This window comes from Saccostrea cucullata, unplaced genomic scaffold, assembly GCF_032062105.1.
Source record: "Saccostrea cucullata isolate Sc308-1 unplaced genomic scaffold, CSIRO_AGI_Scuc_v1 ctg758, whole genome shotgun sequence".
Classification (NCBI taxonomy): domain Eukaryota; kingdom Metazoa; phylum Mollusca; class Bivalvia; order Ostreida; family Ostreidae; genus Saccostrea; species Saccostrea cuccullata.
In genome coordinates, this window is record NW_026929349.1 from 30,294 (window position 1) to 48,703 (window position 18,410).

The following is an 18,410-nucleotide window of genomic DNA, read 5'->3' on the forward strand; positions in this document are numbered from 1 at the left end:
TAAACATGGAGTCTATTGAACCCCATCCCCCTATAGGCCTAACCAAACAACTCAAAAAAATATATATGTATTCATAAATGGATTAATGTTGAAAATAATTGAAGTTCAAAAACTGTCTACAAGCGAAGTTTGAAAACATAAATTGTCACCTACCTACAAAATTTAAATCAAAATAAAAAAAAAAAATTCCCAATTGAAATGCAAGAAATTATGTAATTACAATTTCTGTGATGTAATTTTAGTACTGGGTCCTAATTCCAGTGCACTCTTCCCTTTTGTTTTTAAAATTTAAATGTACTTCAATGTCAAAATTCCGACCGAAGATTAGGGTCATTTTATTCTTTGGTCAGAATAATCTCTTGGTTTAAAAGTCTAATTTTAAACTCTTTAACCACTCTTAGATGTTCTGTTATTTAACAGGTCGTTACTTAGCTAACAGCATCTAGTTTTTGCATAGTGAAATATTGATTAAAAACAAATTGCTTTGACTAAAAGGTAAATTTTAATCATGTTATGTAAATGCGGAGTATTTGACAAGCAAACGCTAAACAAATTCACATATTAAAATTTTAGTGACTTTTCATGGGTGCTTGGCAAACTACTTATACACAATGAAATTTTCCAAACAAAATAAAAATTTACCAAAACCTGCTTTTTAAGTCAGACAAATACAAACTTTTTGAAAGACTTAAAAATATACAGTAAAACTCAGTTAGTACGAACACGGATATTGCGAATTCATGGATATAGTGAAATTATCTTAGATCCCCAGTTATATAAATTTAAAATATCGGATATGACTTTTTTAAAGACTTAAAAATATACATATATTAAAATTATCCAATACGTCATAGTATACAAGTACATGTATTCCAAACATACTTCTAAAATGCCCCCACCCTCATAAATCTGGATGAAAATCACACACCACTTTTAAAATATCCCTATACATGTACATAGCTTTAGTAGTAGTAATTAGGCCCTCTTCCATGCCTGAAAGGTTCAAATCGAACACTTTTACCAGAATTAGCCGGGGAGCGGTAATTTGCCCCACCGGTGGGGGAACCACTTTTTGGTGTAGAATACTCTGACCCTGACAAGATAGAAGGGGGTTGATATGAGCCAGGACGATTCCCCCTTCCATTTGGAGACCCAGCCTTTCCTGTAGAATACCCATAACCCGATTTTGAGGGAGGTTGGTATGAGTAGGGCCTATAAGCTGAATTGACAGGGCTATGATAGGCATTACCCTGATTGTAATAACTAGAGGGACGACTCGACTTTTTAGATTGGGGGGAGATGGGAGGGAGTTTAGGGCTCCCCATTTTCGGAGGAACTACTTGTCCATTGTAATAATTATTAGCATGATATAGTCTGTATTCCTGATAATACTCGGTGGTATTATTCGGCAATGCTCTCTGATACCCTTGTCTGATTAAGCTTTCCTCATAATTCTGATTGTACACGGGTTCTGGCTCTGCATTTCTATAAGGAGCAGAATAAAACTGTCCGGGTACTTGCTTGTCACCAACCTTTTGGGAAGGTTTTAAATCGCCCAGTCGGGTGGATTTCTCCTTAGAAGGTCCTTCCAACGTGTTCATTAATTTCCTATGAATGATGTCTAGTTCATGTCGTAATCTGTTGCACTGCTCTTCTAAGGGTGGCGTCTTTTTCTTTTCTTCGAAATAACGCTTCTTCCATAAATCCCTGGCTACAAGAAAAACAGAACGAGGAATTGAAATGAAATAGACATCAATAAGGATTATACTGCAAAGGTGTAAGAACTTTTGATACATAAATAATCATTTTGTATCCCTCTTACAATTGGGCATGTATTTCCTTTGTTCATTGTGCTCATAATAACAGGTTTAAGATGTAGCTATATTTTGTTCCCTTATCAGACGGATGGATTACTGATTTGTGATACAGGGTTGATCTAAAGCTTTGTGCGGCTCATCTTTGACAAAAAAATGTTAAATCTTGGATACGATCTGTTTCGTCTATCTTTCATGTTTTCAATTTCCTTTCAGGATTTAAAAACTATTCTCAACTTTTTCTATCTATATCATAATCTCTTGAACAATTTCTAATTTTTCATACATTTGACTTGATTTTTTTTTTCTTTCAAAGCCAGTCTATATCCGATCAATCTACCCTTAACACTGCACTTAAAAATCTACCTCAATCAAAAGTGCACATTATTTTACTAGCACATTCTTTGGTGGCCGTGGTGTTTGTGTTTCAAGAACAATTTACAGTTAATACTTATATAATGGGGGTAAAGTTAGAAGCAGCAATATATAATGCATGCATTCTGCTTTAAGACAGTTGTAACTCTACCATCAAAAATGCAGGCCAAAGATTCAATAAATGTATGCAAAAAGTAGGTTGAAGTTTAAGACTATTGATTCTTCAAAGAAATCTCCTTCTTGAATTAAGCAGGCTGAATTCAAATGATCTACACATGCATTTAATGCATAAAAGAAAAGATATTTTTACTGAAATTAGCTGAATATTTTTATTTTGGATTAGAACTGATTAGTTCAATTTTTCTATAAGCATACAACATTCACTTTGAAATATGCCAGAAGGAAAAAGATTGCAATTATCTAGTAAATGATCTCAAAACCTTTAAATATCACATACAGTAATGCTGGTTCCAGAAATGGATACATTGCATTTTAAATTTATTGTAATGATATAGACTGAACATTTCATATACTAATGGAATTATTAATTATTAAAAAATATCTAAAATTGTTTACATTTGCATTAGTATGTGTCTGACTGCACACAATTCAAATTTCAAATTAAAAATATTTCCTTTGGGTGAAAATTGATTGCACAATATGATACTCTCAGTTCCACATTGCTTCAAATGATTAGTCTAAATGGGTTGCTGTTCAATAACCAATTTAATTATCATTAAAGTTTAATATTGTGTAACTACTGACAATTCAATACTGATCCCATAGAGATATAGATATTAAACTGAGTGAAATTAATTCTCAAGAGAATATGGACAATTTGAAATGCTAATTGCTATTTAAAACTACAAAAAACATCAATATTTTAACCAAAAAACAACACACTCAGAGCAGAAAATGAAATGGAAATATAAAAAGATCACTTTCCTTTTTTAAAACACACCTTGAAATTTTCAGAAAATTGAGGTAAAGCTAGAATTCTTTGTTTCATTGTTGACTTCTCATATTCCACACAGTGCCTTATTACTTGATGTCTGGTTATAATTCATCAAATGTTACCAAACTTGGAATATTGGTTTCATTGCAGTGTGTGAGATATTAGTACTTATAAGTGTACAATATGAGAAGTTAATATTTTTGTTGCTGACATTTCATGCAGAGGATTTAACCTTACCCTCAATAATATTCATCTTGTCTGCAATTTGTTAAAGAAAAGAAGATAAAAAAAATTATTGGCTATTTCAAACTGACCAATCCACTTATTACTTTAGGAATGAAATCTCAGGTAGACATAATGAAATATTTACTTATGAAGAGCAAGGGATGTTCTACATGTTATATTTATTATATTATACTGAATGTTTTATACAAATACATATGTCCAGTAAACGCATTTTTTGGAAAACCACCCGTCGTCAAGCAATGTTGACTGTTCTTGGACATTGAAGATTCAACTAATTTACATGAAAGTATAATATAATGAAATATTAACTTGTGAAGAGCCAAGGGATTCTCTATACTTCCTGTTTAGTAAATTTGTATAACAAGAGGCCCTTAAGCCTTGAAGATCACCCGAGTAATATGAGTTCTAACACAGTTGCATCTGTGACTTTTTGGATCCATGTGATATTTATTTGATAGTTTACAACAACTCATTCATTAATCTCAATTATTTTTATGATAAAATGCATTTTCATAGATATAACTGCTTAATTTGTTAATAAACAATTTGCATACTGAATGTTTTGGGATAGTCAAGAAAAAAATTGTATGAAGATGGTTTTAAAATGGTTTTACCCCCTCCCCAAATATCAGTATATATTTAAAATATAATCAGAATTTGTTTTTCCTTTTGATAGATTCTATAAACCATCATTGTTTGAAACTGCTCCACCTATTCAAGGAAAGTTGTAAAATAATGTTTAAAACTTAAGAACACATAATTTGTGATAAAAGATGGGAACAGATTGATAACAATATTAATGTGGGTTACTGCAATAAAAAAAAGCATCAATGAATCATGATTTATGATTAATCCTCAGAAAGTCTGCATATATGTAGGTAGTAAAAAGAAGTACATCTACATGTAATCCCCAATTTAGCCTCTTGAACACTCAAATTATATTAAGTGTTTCTGAGTGCCAGGTGCCATTAATATAAATCTAAAATTGACTGCCATATTTGAAACGTAAATCTGTCTTACATTCATGGAACACTAGAATTTATTACAATGTACACACAATAAAAAAATTTAGATTACAGAGAAAATATTTATCTTTATTGCATGATACCTGACTCAAAAGCATATAGTACATGTACATATAATTATACAGGTAGCTTTTTACTTTTACTTTAAAATTTTTGTATTTGTGTATTAACTCTTTAAACAAGATATTTTACCATTTACAGTTAGATAAACAGAGTTAGTTTTCAATTATTTTTTTTAACCTTTTCACTGTTAACTAAAAATATCCTGATCTATAATTGCCAAGTTTGATATTGGATTTCTGTTAATTCAATATTAAACCTCTCCAAATCACTCAGCATAAAAACTTCTTCCTAGCAACAAATCATTTGTACATATTCAGCCTGCAAATATGGTACACCCAGAAATAAACAAGGCTTTGGACACTCAGTACACACTTAATCAGCAGATGTTGGCATGTTAACGACCAAAAACAATTGTTGTTACCTTGACAACCAAGCAAAGATTTCTTTGTCAATTACAAAAGCACACAAAAGGATTTCTGGGTAGGGATGGTGATAATTATTTAAACGTATTTAAACCAAAAATAAGTAAGGATAATGAAACATATACTACATGCAGCAAATCAAATGTGAAATTCTCAGTATTTTTTTTCCTTCAAAGAACTGAAAGTAAACTTAGGGAAAGGAGGCAACTTATAATTTACGAATTGGTAAATTTACACAAGGATTACAAAGCTAGCAATTTCACGAATACAGCTTTAGCATTATTTGATTTCTGTCATTCTTACCATGATTTCGCCGGTTTTGAGTTTTTGTCTGCATTAACTTGGCCTTTTTTACTAGTTCTTCTCTTTGTTTTTCAACTGCTCTCCTAGCTTCACGGGCTGCTTCTAATTCTTTCAATAGACGCTCCTCTGCAAATAATATTCAAGAGATTTTCTATTAAAGAGTATGAAAAATTATCTCAAATATTATTCCTGAAAATGAAACTGAATATGTGCAGGTTGTAATTGCAGTATGCACTTATAGCATGCAAAACTCATCCTGAACATAAAAAAACCATGCCCCATGCAGATTGAAAAGTGATGTCTATTTCTATGTTTACATAAAAGTAAGTATTAGATTAAAAAAAGTGATACCAAATATTCTGGGAAAAAAATTATACCACTGAGATGAAACAAATTCAAAGTGGCATATGTTTTAAATATTTATTTAATCTGAACATAATTTTTTTTCTACACTCTTTATTTAAGAGACAAAAACATATCATACTACATTGGACATTTTAGTTAATGAAATAGTTCTGAAAGACTAAATTGGTTTCTGCAAGAATAAATCTTCTGAATGGATTATCTTCTAGAAAAATTCAATTAAAGGAACTCAAGGAAGAAATTTACTGCAATCCTATGTTTGTCAATAAAGTTTCATCAATACAAGGCCCAAATTTATGTTCCAATGAGGAATTTACATGGGAGATTTAAATATAAGAACATATTTGCAACAAACAGGATAACAATGCATATTTATGGATTTATGGGTCAAGCTAGAGTTTCCTAAATTCATTTGATTCTGTTATCCTTAGACCTGTACAATTTAGTTCCTTGCACACTGGCTTTAACTTACAAATCTAATTTTGTGTACACATTGGACTAAGTGTGTGCAACCAAAACCAATGGTTTACGGAACCTCTTCCCAAAAGCATAAATTTCTCACTTATTTCTTTCTTTGTTTCTTGTTTAGAAAAGGATTTCTTGGAAACAATAACCACTGGAGACTCTACAAAAAGGTTCACATTGTCAAAGATACTTTTGACTGAAACCAATTTTCTCAACAAATTTTGGTATTCAACAAGGTGACCTACTTTCAGCTTTTTTGTTTTGCTTTGATGATTCTGTTTCATGGCCCTGACTTGAATCATTTATCTGAAGTGGAGGTGGTGAAGGGAATCTGTTCAGATCCTGAAAAAGAAAAAAAAATGAAATAATTAGCTGATATTCAATTAAACTCAAAACAGATTAAAAATTAAATAAAACATAAATATCTTTAATAAAAAATGCATACATAAACTAGTTAAATATTTATCTTGTTTTGTATCACTAATCCAATTTGATTTTATATTTAAGTTGTACACAATAGTGGAAAATACTCTCATATCATTCATTAAGTGCTTCTGTGATTCTGTTAATATAATGAACCATATGAGCATTAATGAAGTTGAATCTTGCTTTTCATGACATTTGTTGTTTTAATCACTGCAGTGGTACATATACAGACACACAATCCAAATTTGGGTGAATAAATATAAACCAATGTTAACTCTGAAAGAAATGTTTTAATGCACACCTTATGCTGAAAAGAACTGGTTAAATATTGTAATTTTTTTTTACATCACAGGAAATCACATTTCAAAAGTCATGCAAATTAAAACAAGTCACAGGTGATAACTCTGCAATGGTTTCCCAGTTCTGTGCTATTAGTCAGGACATTTTGTGCATTTTTCAGATTAAAACCTTAGGCTTCTTGAGTCTGTTATTGGAATCTGTTTTCTCATCAGCTCCAGTGTCACTGACATCCCCTTGGTAGCCACTGTTAACATTGGAAATCAGAGTGTCTGCCTCTGACTTCTCAAAGGAGGACTCAGTGCCAATCTTACTCCTCAGAACTTCTCCAGCCTCACTTCCACGATATGTTGACTTGGCAGGGTTTTCCACAGCTGCTCTCTCTGTTTCCTTTGCACTAGTGGATTCTGTGACAATCTCTAATTCAGGGTGTGTTGATCCACTTTTGACTCCATTTGCTGAATTTCTAGGTTCTTTTACATGATCTGACAGCTGGGCAGAAGATTGCAACCCTTTTCCCTCACTGGCTTCTGCTACAGTCTCTGTGATTATATTTGGAGTGTCTCTCTGATCAGATCTATTGTTATTAGTATTGAGGTCCTCTTTTTTATCCTCAGGCCTTCCTTTATCAGACCAGGACACTTCCTTTTTCTTCCCAGCAGACGACCTCTTCCCACGTCTCTCTGTATCTTCCTCTCTCACACTCTGGATCACAGAATTTCCATTCACCAGGGATGACCTCCTTTCACTGTTCTTCCCATTATTCTCAGTTTTATAATTACTATGACTATTGGTTTCCTCTCTACCAACAACTGATTTTCTGTCATTTTCAGCAAAGGTTTTGTGATTTTCAACAGACCTTCTGTCATTTTTGGAATTCTCAGGATTAACAAATGTCCTATCATTAACAGGAGGGCGGCTCCTGTGACTGGTTGCATCAGAGAGGTAGCCATCACTGCGAAAACTTCTCACACTTCTTGCATCCCAGTCATGGTCACTATGGTAACCATTATCACCCATCTTCAGTCTGTTTCTACGGTAACTTTCTTCCTCTATCGTTCGATTGGATGAGCCACTGTTGACCTTTACTATGACCCTTGGAGTTAACTTGCCATGAATTTCATCATTTATTTGAACCACTACATTAGAGTCTTTGAGAACAGGCTTGGTTCCCTCTCTTGGAAAATCATTTATGTGAGAAATTCTCCCAAAATTTTCTTCATATTGTGATAAAGGTGTATCGTCTATTTGGTTCCTGGCATCCTAAAGCATGATATTGTAAGCATTACATACTGTAGCTTTATATCATTTCAAGCCTCATCTCTGCATCTAATTAACATATTACACACTTTATTACATATGATACATGCATATTCATGCTGTTATACATAGAAAATATTGCAGTCTGTTTATTTTCAAAAATCATTCACACCTTTTTACATTAAAGAGGTATCCATGCATATTTATAGTTACAAATGTAGAATTTGCATGAATTGCAAAGAAAAGCAATAACATCTACGCATGCAATAAGTAAATCCCGTTTGTTACCGTTTCAGGAATTTTCAATCTGTCCTGACTGTAATTCATTGAATTTCCAGAATTTTGGGGATCCTTCTTTCTACCCTTATTATTGTAAGAATTTCCAAAATCTTTGTCAGTACCCCCAGGAACTTTCATTCTGTCTTTATGACTATGAACTGAATTATCGCTATATGGTTGACTATGATCGCTATGATAATTTTCTGAATCCTGATTAATCCCAGGATATCTATCTTGCTCTCTGTTAAAATTTCCTGAATTCGGATTTACCGAATGGTTTCCCCCTTTCCCTCTGTTGTAATTACCAGAATTCTGATTAATCAAAGGATTCCCTCTTTGCTCTCGATTGTAATTTTCTGAATTTTGATTAATTGAAGTATCTCCCCATTGTTCTCTGTTATAATTATCTGAATAATTTTGATCTCTTGTAGGGTTTCCCCTTTGATCTCTGCTATAATTTTCCGAATTCCGATCTCTCCGTTGATCTCTGCTATAATTTTCTGAATTATGATCTCTCCGTTGATCTCTATTGTAATTTTCTGAATTCCGATTTATCGAAGGATTTCCCCGTTTATTGGAATTCAATGAATTTTCAGTAAAAGCAGATGATGGACTCTGTTGATACTGTTTTCCCTAGAGTGGTATTAAAAACATTCACTTGTTACTACTGGAACTCCTCTCTCTAAGTTCAATATGTGTCAACAAGCATCATTAAATTCTATATAATTTAATTTAAAATTCTGACATCTAAATCAATGGTTATAAGCACTACATTATTGTCACCTGGTCAGAATTTCAATCAAATGACAGACACTTGATTATTTACAAATTAATGATTATTAATTTTCACATCAAACTCTGCATGCAATTGTTTGCTTTACCCGTGTTGTTGTTCTCGACCCTTCATTACTAGCGATGGGCGTATTTTCCGAACTAACTGTGGAAACCTGGGATATTGAAATTTTAGATGCAAGATTACACACAGATTATGGCATAATGAATTTGAGTTTTGAGACAATATGTTTTAACTATCATGACTACTGGTATGATAGGCCAATATTTAATGAACTAAGGTGCCTTTATGGTAAGACAAAAGATTTTTTCCACCATGTTAAATGACAATGGCCTTGAAAGTCTGCCGTATTGGATATTCAGGAGAGTATAGAATTGCCATGCCATGAATGGTTGTAGCATTGATATTAAACAAAATCTTCATTGAAAAGATTAATGTCCATATATTACAGCAGCGTTGTATGGGGCCTTACAATTAAATTGATGTTCATCAATAAGTATTTCCTCATAGTCAGACATAAAGAATATCCTGTTGCATTAAATGATAAGAAAAGGCACTTTAAAGTTTCTCTTATCCTTCAGATAAAGTGATTTCAGTCCAAAATCAAATGAAATAGGCACAAACTTTTACTCAATTTTAAGATACATGCGTCATTTTGTCAATAATTGGAAACCTAATGCCTGAGTGTCATACGAAAAAAATTGCTTGTCATTTCTGTAAAATAACTGTATCAGTCTGTGTCATGATGACAAAATATTTCCAAATGATGACAAAAAAATCTGCAAATTAAGTAGTTATCCAAATTATGTTCTACTGATGGACGACCTAACCACTGGGGAAATACCCTGTATAAGAAATCAATACCAAGATTACCAGGTAATTTTGGACACATCAAGGAGTTTACCAAGGTAGAATGGACTTTTTCTCTGAAAAATGCGATGGCATGATTGCATTCCAATTGACATATATCAACGAGCTTGAAATATTCTTTTTTTTTTAGGTTGATGCTGGAATTTCAAATTGATTATTGGGAAGTCACCTTTTTAACATTAATCTCAATGTTTCCAAGCCTTCGATTTTATCTGCCATTACCTGAACATTGGAGAAAATGATGGCACAATAAACAGTATTTCACTTTTTGCCATCCATGTTCAAAGACATTAGCATTTCCTTTAGATGAGAATGTGTCATTGGCCATTATAAAAATCCTACATCATCATTCCAATAAATCAAATCTTTCCTGCTCACCTCATCAGAACCTGTTAACTGTTGCTTTGGTATTCTATCCCTCTCTTCCTCCAGGCGATGCCTTTCTTCCTCTTCTCTTCTCCTCTCCTCTTCTTCCCTCCGCCTTCGTTCTTCCTCTTCTCGACGCCTTCGCTCCTCGTCCTCCCGACGTCTTCGCTCCCAGTCATCATCATTCTGATCCCCGTTTCTCTGGTGATCATCTTCGTTGTTAGGGTGAAGACGCTGATGAAGGTCATCTCTTCTGTCTTCTTCATGTTTCCTTCTACAAACAACCAGAAGACAAATTTCAACACATGTACTAATATATTTAATTTTTTTTTTTTGGCAATTTAACGTAATCAATGCAAATTATCCTTCAGATTTCCATTTTTCAGTATATTCTTTGAAAACGAAATAAAAAGATGGAGCCAGTCAAATGGAAACATTTAAAAATATTTATTGTCTCACAGAGAATGATACATGTAGAAGAAGCCATTAAGACAAAACATCCAATCACCTGTCTAAGGCATCAAAGTGGTCAACCGGTGAGTTGACGTTGATCCCTGAATCTTCGTTGGTGTGGTTGGTATAGGTTCCTGATGCTGGTTCCCGACTCTGGTCCGCTCGCTTTCTGTGATCTGTGGGAGTAGTGGAATACCTAGGAGGAGCCCGATGGGACTCGTCCCTGGGGGTTTGATTACGGGGGGTATGTTCCCTAGAGACCTTGGGGCGGGGAGGGGTTCTTGGCACGTTTTGGGGAGGGGGTGGGGTGTGCTTGTCTCTATTGGAGCCCCAGGAATCAGTTAATCGTTGGCTTTCTGCCTTTATGTCACCATTGTGATTGTATTCGACCCTGCGTGAGGGGCTGCGGCCTGACCTGATTTTGGGGAGGGGGGAGTAGTGGTATGGGGATGACTGATTATGCCTATGTTTAGATTTGTTGCCGGAGCGCCGCTCATCTTCACCTGTTGATAAGATATGGAGAGAAAAAACACAAATGTAACATCTACGGTGCAAAAGTTTACAGACTGGCAGAACACTGTATAAGGATATCAGCAACTATTTTCTATCTCATTTAAATTTCAAACACCTTGTATCATATTTTTTGCAAACATTTTGACCCAATTTTTTCGTAAATATAAGTTCAAACATTCATTCCTTTCTTCAGTCCATTTTACAGATACATATATACAGTAAAACCTGTCTAATATGAACAGCAATGGTTCCAGAGATATTAGCTGGACAAAACATTATGGATAAGACAATAATTTAAACAAAGAGTCTAGAAATTTACATCATAATAGGCAAGATTTCTGAATACACTGTACATAACATTTGGATTTGACAAGATTTACTGTATGACCAACAGATATTTATCAGAAAAATTTTAGTTCAATTCAGATAATTTGTAAGGTAGTTCTTGAATATCAGTTTCAAATGCTTTAATTTACATCCCCAATTAGCAATGTTCTTCATCTTTAACTTGCAAAAATTTGAAGTTAATAAGAATTTGTTGCTTTTCATAGATGATCTCATATTAATCCCTTTCTATTATTTCAAAGTTGCTGATATACTTTTACAACATAAGAATCATCAACAAAAAAATGAACAGTCAGACATTCCAACATCAAATGAATTCATCTCCAAGATAATACAGGGCTAGCAGATTTAAGACAAATTAAAACAGAGAGAAAAAAAATCAATTTCAAGAACAAATAAAAAATCTATACACTGAAAGCTTTTTTAAAAAGAAAAATTTCCACCTTGCATCTTGAAGATTCTTCATAAAATGTGGATCAATATATTAAAATCAATGTAATGTCAGATCAGAAATTATTTTTTAAACTTTGAAGAATGAAATATCAAACTAAACGAAATTTCCGTATAATAAATGAAAAGTTTAATGTTAAAAGAAGCAAACAAAATATGAAGCCTGTGCAAACTGGTTGACAAAGGAAATATGTACATATTTCTTGAGAGTTCATTTTCATCCTCCTTTGGGTCTCATCTTTTCTGAACTTTGCAGGTCGACTTTTCTCTTTTTTCGTTAAAATGGCCTTGGCCGAATCTTTTGGCTTGATTGCCTTTTTTACTTGTGAAATTTCTGGATAATCCAAAATTTGTAATTTGAATTATAATAAATTGAAGAGCAATTAACTTCTTTGTAATTAAAGTTTAAAATAAACATGAATATTTCAAGAACACATGTAGCATGCAATGGTGTAACAAAGCAAACTTTGTGTAAAAGTATCATTAATTATTCAACACAACACATAGTAACGGTGCCCACAATTAGGAATTTATTTCTTAATTATATTTTAGTGTAGAATGTTTTGGGGGACGAAAATAGAAAACAGGAGCAAGTTATGAATTTCTAATCTTTTTTTTTTTTTTTTTTTAAAAAGAATATGTTGTGAAGTTTTATGGGATTGCAAAGACTTTTTCCCAGTCAATTCTATGGGGGTGGGAAATGTTGTTTGCAAATAGGGCAGCTAAGGGACTATACATAGAAGTTTAATTTCCTTAATGAAATTATTCAAATTAGTACATCAGGTGAAAGATTTAGACTCCATCATGTTAATTATAAATTGATTTTGTAAAATTAACATGGAAATTCCATTAGCAGCAGGTTAGATTACAAAACCAGGAATCATATTCTAGCTAGCTTTTCCTGATCTTGTTGTTATTAAAAGGAAATATTGCTTTAAAGAATGGCAGATCCTTTGACAAAATCTCTTTTTTTTTTTTCTTTTAATTTTGTTTAACACACCCAACATTCCTTAGACCTGGTATCAGTAAAGCTTTTAAAAAATAAAGCACCATAAAGCTTGAAAAGACAGCCAATACTTGTATACTATTTTATGTAATTTTCAATAAATATTTCTAAAAATTTTCCAACATTACATGTGAGGTATATAATCTAGTTTATTTAAATACTCTTCTGAATATAAATTATGACAGATATATATAATATATATTTCTGATCATTGTAAAAATCAGTGCAAAATTAAGAAAAGTACTCAGTGCAGTTAAATAATAGTCTACGTGATGGACTCAGGGGAAAAAAAATTTAAAGTTGAAAATTCTTGTGATTGAAGAGTCTTTAAAAACAAGAAAATACCATTAAACATATTTTTCTTAGAAATTCAATTAAAGAATTGAGAATGTTGTCATGCCCTCTGCCACCATATATAGAGTAACCATTGACAACCATCACCATAGAAACTATTGAAATAAAAGGTTCTCAGACTGCCATGCCCCATAAAGTTTAGAGATGCAGAGCTACTTACAAGAAATTTATTTTTAAGGCCGCAAGTTCCCAAATGCTTCACCATGATGATGTTTATATGCATAATCAAAATGACATAAAATTAAACAAACATGGGAGGCAAATAAATGAAATTCATTAAAACAATGAACAATATCCATATGTGTTTGTCTTGAACCCAATGATCATTCAAACATGTACATGTATTAAAATGGTTTAACTCCAGGTTTTGTAAAAGAATCTGCCAAAGATATAACATTTCCTTTCAAACATTTTACTTTTAATTAGATTTTCAAATTTTTAAATTACACAAAATACAAGATATATACATGTATATACAATTTATGTTTATGTGTATAGCAAACATATCTATGTAATGCTCAAAACCCCTCTAACCAACTAGGCCTAAAACCATACCATTACACACAAACTTAGAATGCATAAACTAGCACACTTATAAACTGCCCTTGGAACACAATCTAATTGCCCATACCCAGGGGTAGGAAGGAATGCACATGCAGTGTTCAAGTGAAGGTGAGCAATTAAAAACATTTCAAAATAATTATATCAAAAATATATAATTAATAATAATTAATTCTACATCATTTCTAAAATATCAACAGCAAACGCTTGGTTAAAATATTAATATGAATGCAGTCATTATAATTTGAATAATTTGCAAAAAATGCCAATCAAAACGTTAAATTTTACTATAAACTGTTCATTGGAATATGTCTGTTAATTTGTGAACCTTTATATGAAAATCTTTGGATAGTACTGTCTTAGTGATATACGTACAGTGTATATTATGAAATGATTACGTTTCTTACTTTCTGGGTTTTGGGAGAAGGGTGATTGTGGCCGCGTCGACGTCCGACTGCTCTCGCGGTCATCTGGACTGACCTCTAATAAATACAACTCAGGGGCATAGGCCTGAAACAGTACAGCAGAGAATGACAAGATGGTGTGATGATAGAGTTGATATGATAGTGAAGAGGTGATGTTCACTATTACTTTATTGTGCTATTATGTCATCATCATCGCATTGTTGTATCACTGCTTCATCTTTAAATCCATATTGCATGTCATGTCATGGCAATATCATGCCTTTGACCCTTTATCGATAATCAATGTTCGACTATGCAATATTAAAATAAACTATATTGCCCTACCAAGATTTCAGAGAGATGGAAAATAATAATATAAAATTTTCTAGAGATTTCTCTTGAATTCAACAAAATTAATAAAATTTGCTTGTAGCATGCATGAAGTCTGAGCACAAAATGTCTAATTTCTTTTACGATAACTTTTTTCAAGAATTACCATCCATTATTCAGATAAGTAATAAACTGGAAACACCTTATAGAGCACAGCTAATTTAGTTAATTACATTCCCTACCTATACCCTGCCTTAAGTAAATTACATTTTGCTGAAAGGTAGTGCTAAAGATTTTTGAATACCATCAAGGTTTACACGTCTACAAGAAATTCTGAGCATTGCATGCCAGCATCTCACAAATTAAAAAATAAAAAAAATCTACATCTTAATTTCAGCTCTCTTAAAGCCTACAAAAGGAAATAAAGTATTAATCAAATCTCAATAAGATAAAATGGAAAACATCATTTATAAAGTAATAAAGCCTCAAAACATTTGCTCCGTAAATTAACAGGGGACATTACTCTTCCTGTCGCTATTTTATTTCCATTTATCAGGAAATAATGCACTTCCCAAAAATATCAAAGCTATCTTTAGACACAGATTTTTCTTTCCTGACAAGAAATGACCTTGCTGATTTTAGCAAAAGGTTAGCAAGTACTGTAGAACTTAAGAAATATTGAATATTCTATCAAAAAGATCAAGTGAGATTTAAAATGTAAAACTCGAAAACCCTGTGTGGTTAGAAGTCAAATATCTCTGTGTTGTTTTAAATCTGGACGGTTTATTCATTACAAAATATGCTTTACATCTACTTCCCTCAATTCTAAAAAAATACATTCTACAATGATAGCTAGAATTTACTTTAATCCTAAACCATAATATCTATTATCTAGGAATAGGGAGTTAAAAACTTCTGTTTGAAGTTTTAAATTCATTTTTAAATTCATTAAAAAGGATATTCGAATATAAATTCATCATAGTATACAAGCATCAAAAAGAAAAAAATATCTGGCAAAAACTGAAGTTTTATCAGAAATTGAATCAAATTCTAGTCTTTTTGGATTTAAGGTGTGAAAAATGTCTATTAAAATAATATAAATTCTTTAATTGACATTTAAAGGTATAACACGTCCATTTGGAATTAGTTTGTATTGTTGTACACATTTTTGTTTATGTATACATTTAAAGTCATTATCAGGAAATTAATTAGCCAAAAGTAATTGCTTTTAATGTTTTTCCATTAGATAATTATTATGTGTGGTATAAACAGGGTTATCATACTTAAATGGTAAGATGATTAATTTAGTAATGGAACTTTTGGGGGGAATTTTTTTAATTACAAGAAAACTCTTCAGACATTTTAAAATTATTTTAAGAATATGATTAAAGTGCATTTACAAAACTGTACATGAAATTTTATTCCAAAATAATGACATAAAACGTATATACTGCTTCACAAAAGAGTGAAGATATATACATGTTATAATGCAATTAAGATGTAACCAATTTGAATATATTGAAACCTAATCGAATATCAATAATTGACAATTTTGACATCCCTAATTAAAAAGGCAATGATATTTATCATATATGCTAATCAAAGTACCTTTTGGGTGAAAAAAAAACTTTTTGAATTTAATTAATATCTTTAGGGTTATGAAATAAACATTTAAAGATCACAGCTGATTGCACTGTGTAAAATGTTCAGATAACTGAAGTCATGCACTTGCTGTACCATAAAAACAAAAACATGCATCCCATATATGCTAGAATTAGTTTAAATTGCTTTTCAACTAATAAAGAAAAAAATCAAAGACACTAAGCACGTTTATTGAACTACCTGTTCAAAGCTCAAATAATTTCACACAATTTTAATGAGCACCAATTTGCTTGAAACCTAATTACTTGGCAACATCCAATATTTTTATTATTGCTAATCAATTTCTTAATTTTTACATCGCTTGATGAATTGAGGTTTTACGTAATGCTAATTTAGTACTAGAAATTTCAAAGATCTACACTGTTCTAGTGAGGCAAAATGACTGAATTGTCAAACAGGCAGACAAACAGACAGGATCATACAAAGAGATGATGGCATTTATCAACACAATAAATTTAGCATTAAATTAATATATTAAGTGATCACTTGTTCAATTTCCAAATTTTAAATATCTTTAAATTTTCTTTCTTTTTAAACCCATTGAACTACCCAGGCTAATGTGCTTGTCTTAGATTTCCAACTGATGGCAAAATTAACTTATTGAGAAATACTGGAATGCTCAAAATGAAGAAAATTATTTACAAATGTGGTAAACTTAAATACTTGAGTAAGCTTTTGGCCAACTTGCCATCTCTATCTTAGAGGTGGAAGAAAACTAATGTTTATATTGGGCTTTACATTAGGTTCTTAATTACAATCAACAACTACTTAGTAGATTTGGATCTATATATAATATATGGAATAAAAGAAGTCTTTGCCCTTAAATTGCCTTGTCCTTTTTTCAGGTGTCTTTACATTGCGTTAATTCATACTTTCTAGATCTTTGCTTACCTGAGGTGGAATAAAATGCTTTGCTTTTAACTGGTATTCTTGCTTTTGTTTTAACTGGAAAGAAGAAAGGATAATGATAATTAAAACATGGTATAAAACATCTTTTGCATAGCAAAATACTGAATCAAGAATAATACAATACCATATAATCCCTATTAACCGCCCCGTGCGCTTATAAAATTGCAAAAAGGGGGCGGTTATTTTGGTATTCTCTTTACAATATTTAATGTCATATTTTAACTTCAGAAAATCTTTTGAAAAAAAAAATAAATTCAAAGAACCACTTAAATAATATCTAACTTTACTGTAAGTGAAGATAATCCACCCAAATTATGCTAAATGATTCATTTTCCACCAAGAAATGAGATAATTATAGAGAAGTTTCATTATCACTATCTTAAAATTTTGGCAGACTTTTGATACGATTCTAGATGATTTTAATCACTGTACAGGGGGCCCTTATTTCCTGAAAATTGAAAAAGACCTTTTTTTTTAAAAGGGGCGCTTATAGGGACAGGGGCGGTTAATAGGGATTATACGGTAGTGAAAATATACTATTCATTTTGGTAGTATCTTGGATATATCTATCACTGAGAAGGTCAAGACATCCAAAAATTAATGCAATACAGTTAAACTTGGATATCTCAAACATTGCTAACTCAAATACCATGGGTAAGTTGAAGTGATCTGTAACTCCCAAATACCCTTTCTTTAATATATATTTTTACTTCAAATCTCAAATAATTGGATATCTCAAATATATTTCTTGGCCCCACCAATTCAGGGAGAATGATGTTTGACTGTACATCATGGTAAATGCATAGGAAGAATTTCTTGGCTTTGAACATAGGTCAAAACAATGCAGTATTGACTCTGTTTCATAATATGGCAATCTATTTCCAATCACTTCCTCTGTAGTAAACTTCTGTGTGATAACCATGACACAATAATTGTGTTCTATCAGAAATCTAACCCCTTATGCCACGTCTGCCAAAGTCAACAAATAAATCTCCAATGACGTCATATATAGACAAGTCAAACTCACACTTTATATACACTATCTTGTCAAAGCAACTAGAATTGATTTGATATTTTTTGTAGTTGCAGTGCAGTCATTTA

At 32.0% G+C, this 18,410-nt stretch overlaps 2 protein-coding genes across 9 annotated transcripts in view; both read right to left on the reverse strand.

Annotated features, from left to right (window-relative positions):
- LOC134280570 (spermatogenesis-associated protein 1-like) overlaps nucleotides 1–18,410 on the reverse strand; it is a 38,912-nt gene that overhangs the window by 4,416 nt on the left and 16,086 nt on the right. Inside the window, exons 4-14 of one of the 8 annotated variants that reach the window (XM_062763012.1) lie at nucleotides 17,292–17,345; nucleotides 14,412–14,514; nucleotides 12,280–12,417; nucleotides 10,831–11,278; nucleotides 10,335–10,596; nucleotides 9,175–9,240; nucleotides 8,303–8,926; nucleotides 6,277–6,373; nucleotides 5,204–5,329; nucleotides 3,382–3,402; nucleotides 1,533–1,711 (exon numbers count right to left, since the gene is read on the reverse strand). In XM_062763012.1, coding sequence (XP_062618996.1) covers nucleotides 1,533–1,711; nucleotides 3,382–3,402; nucleotides 5,204–5,329; nucleotides 6,277–6,373; nucleotides 8,303–8,926; nucleotides 9,175–9,240; nucleotides 10,335–10,596; nucleotides 10,831–11,278; nucleotides 12,280–12,417; nucleotides 14,412–14,514; nucleotides 17,292–17,345 — 2,118 coding nt within the window. Of the gene's footprint in view, nucleotides 1–1,532; nucleotides 1,712–3,381; nucleotides 3,403–5,203; nucleotides 5,330–6,029; nucleotides 6,192–6,276; nucleotides 6,374–8,302; nucleotides 8,927–9,174; nucleotides 9,241–10,334; nucleotides 10,597–10,830; nucleotides 11,279–12,279; nucleotides 12,418–14,411; nucleotides 14,515–17,291; nucleotides 17,346–18,410 lie in introns of those variants that run through there. The other 7 variants (XM_062763017.1, XM_062763015.1, XM_062763014.1 and 4 more) reach the window with 7 other exon arrangements.
- Nucleotides 6,527–8,287, reverse strand: LOC134280572 (uncharacterized). Its single transcript, XM_062763021.1, has one exon. It carries the CDS (start codon nucleotides 7,772–7,774, stop codon nucleotides 6,914–6,916), a length of 861 nt encoding a protein of 286 aa, XP_062619005.1. The 5' UTR covers nucleotides 7,775–8,287; the 3' UTR covers nucleotides 6,527–6,913.

Excerpts from the sequence above, each read along its gene's own strand:
- LOC134280572 (XM_062763021.1), bottom strand. The coding sequence starts at position 7,774 with ATGGGTGATAATGGTTACCATAGTGACCATGACTGGGATGCAAGAAGT.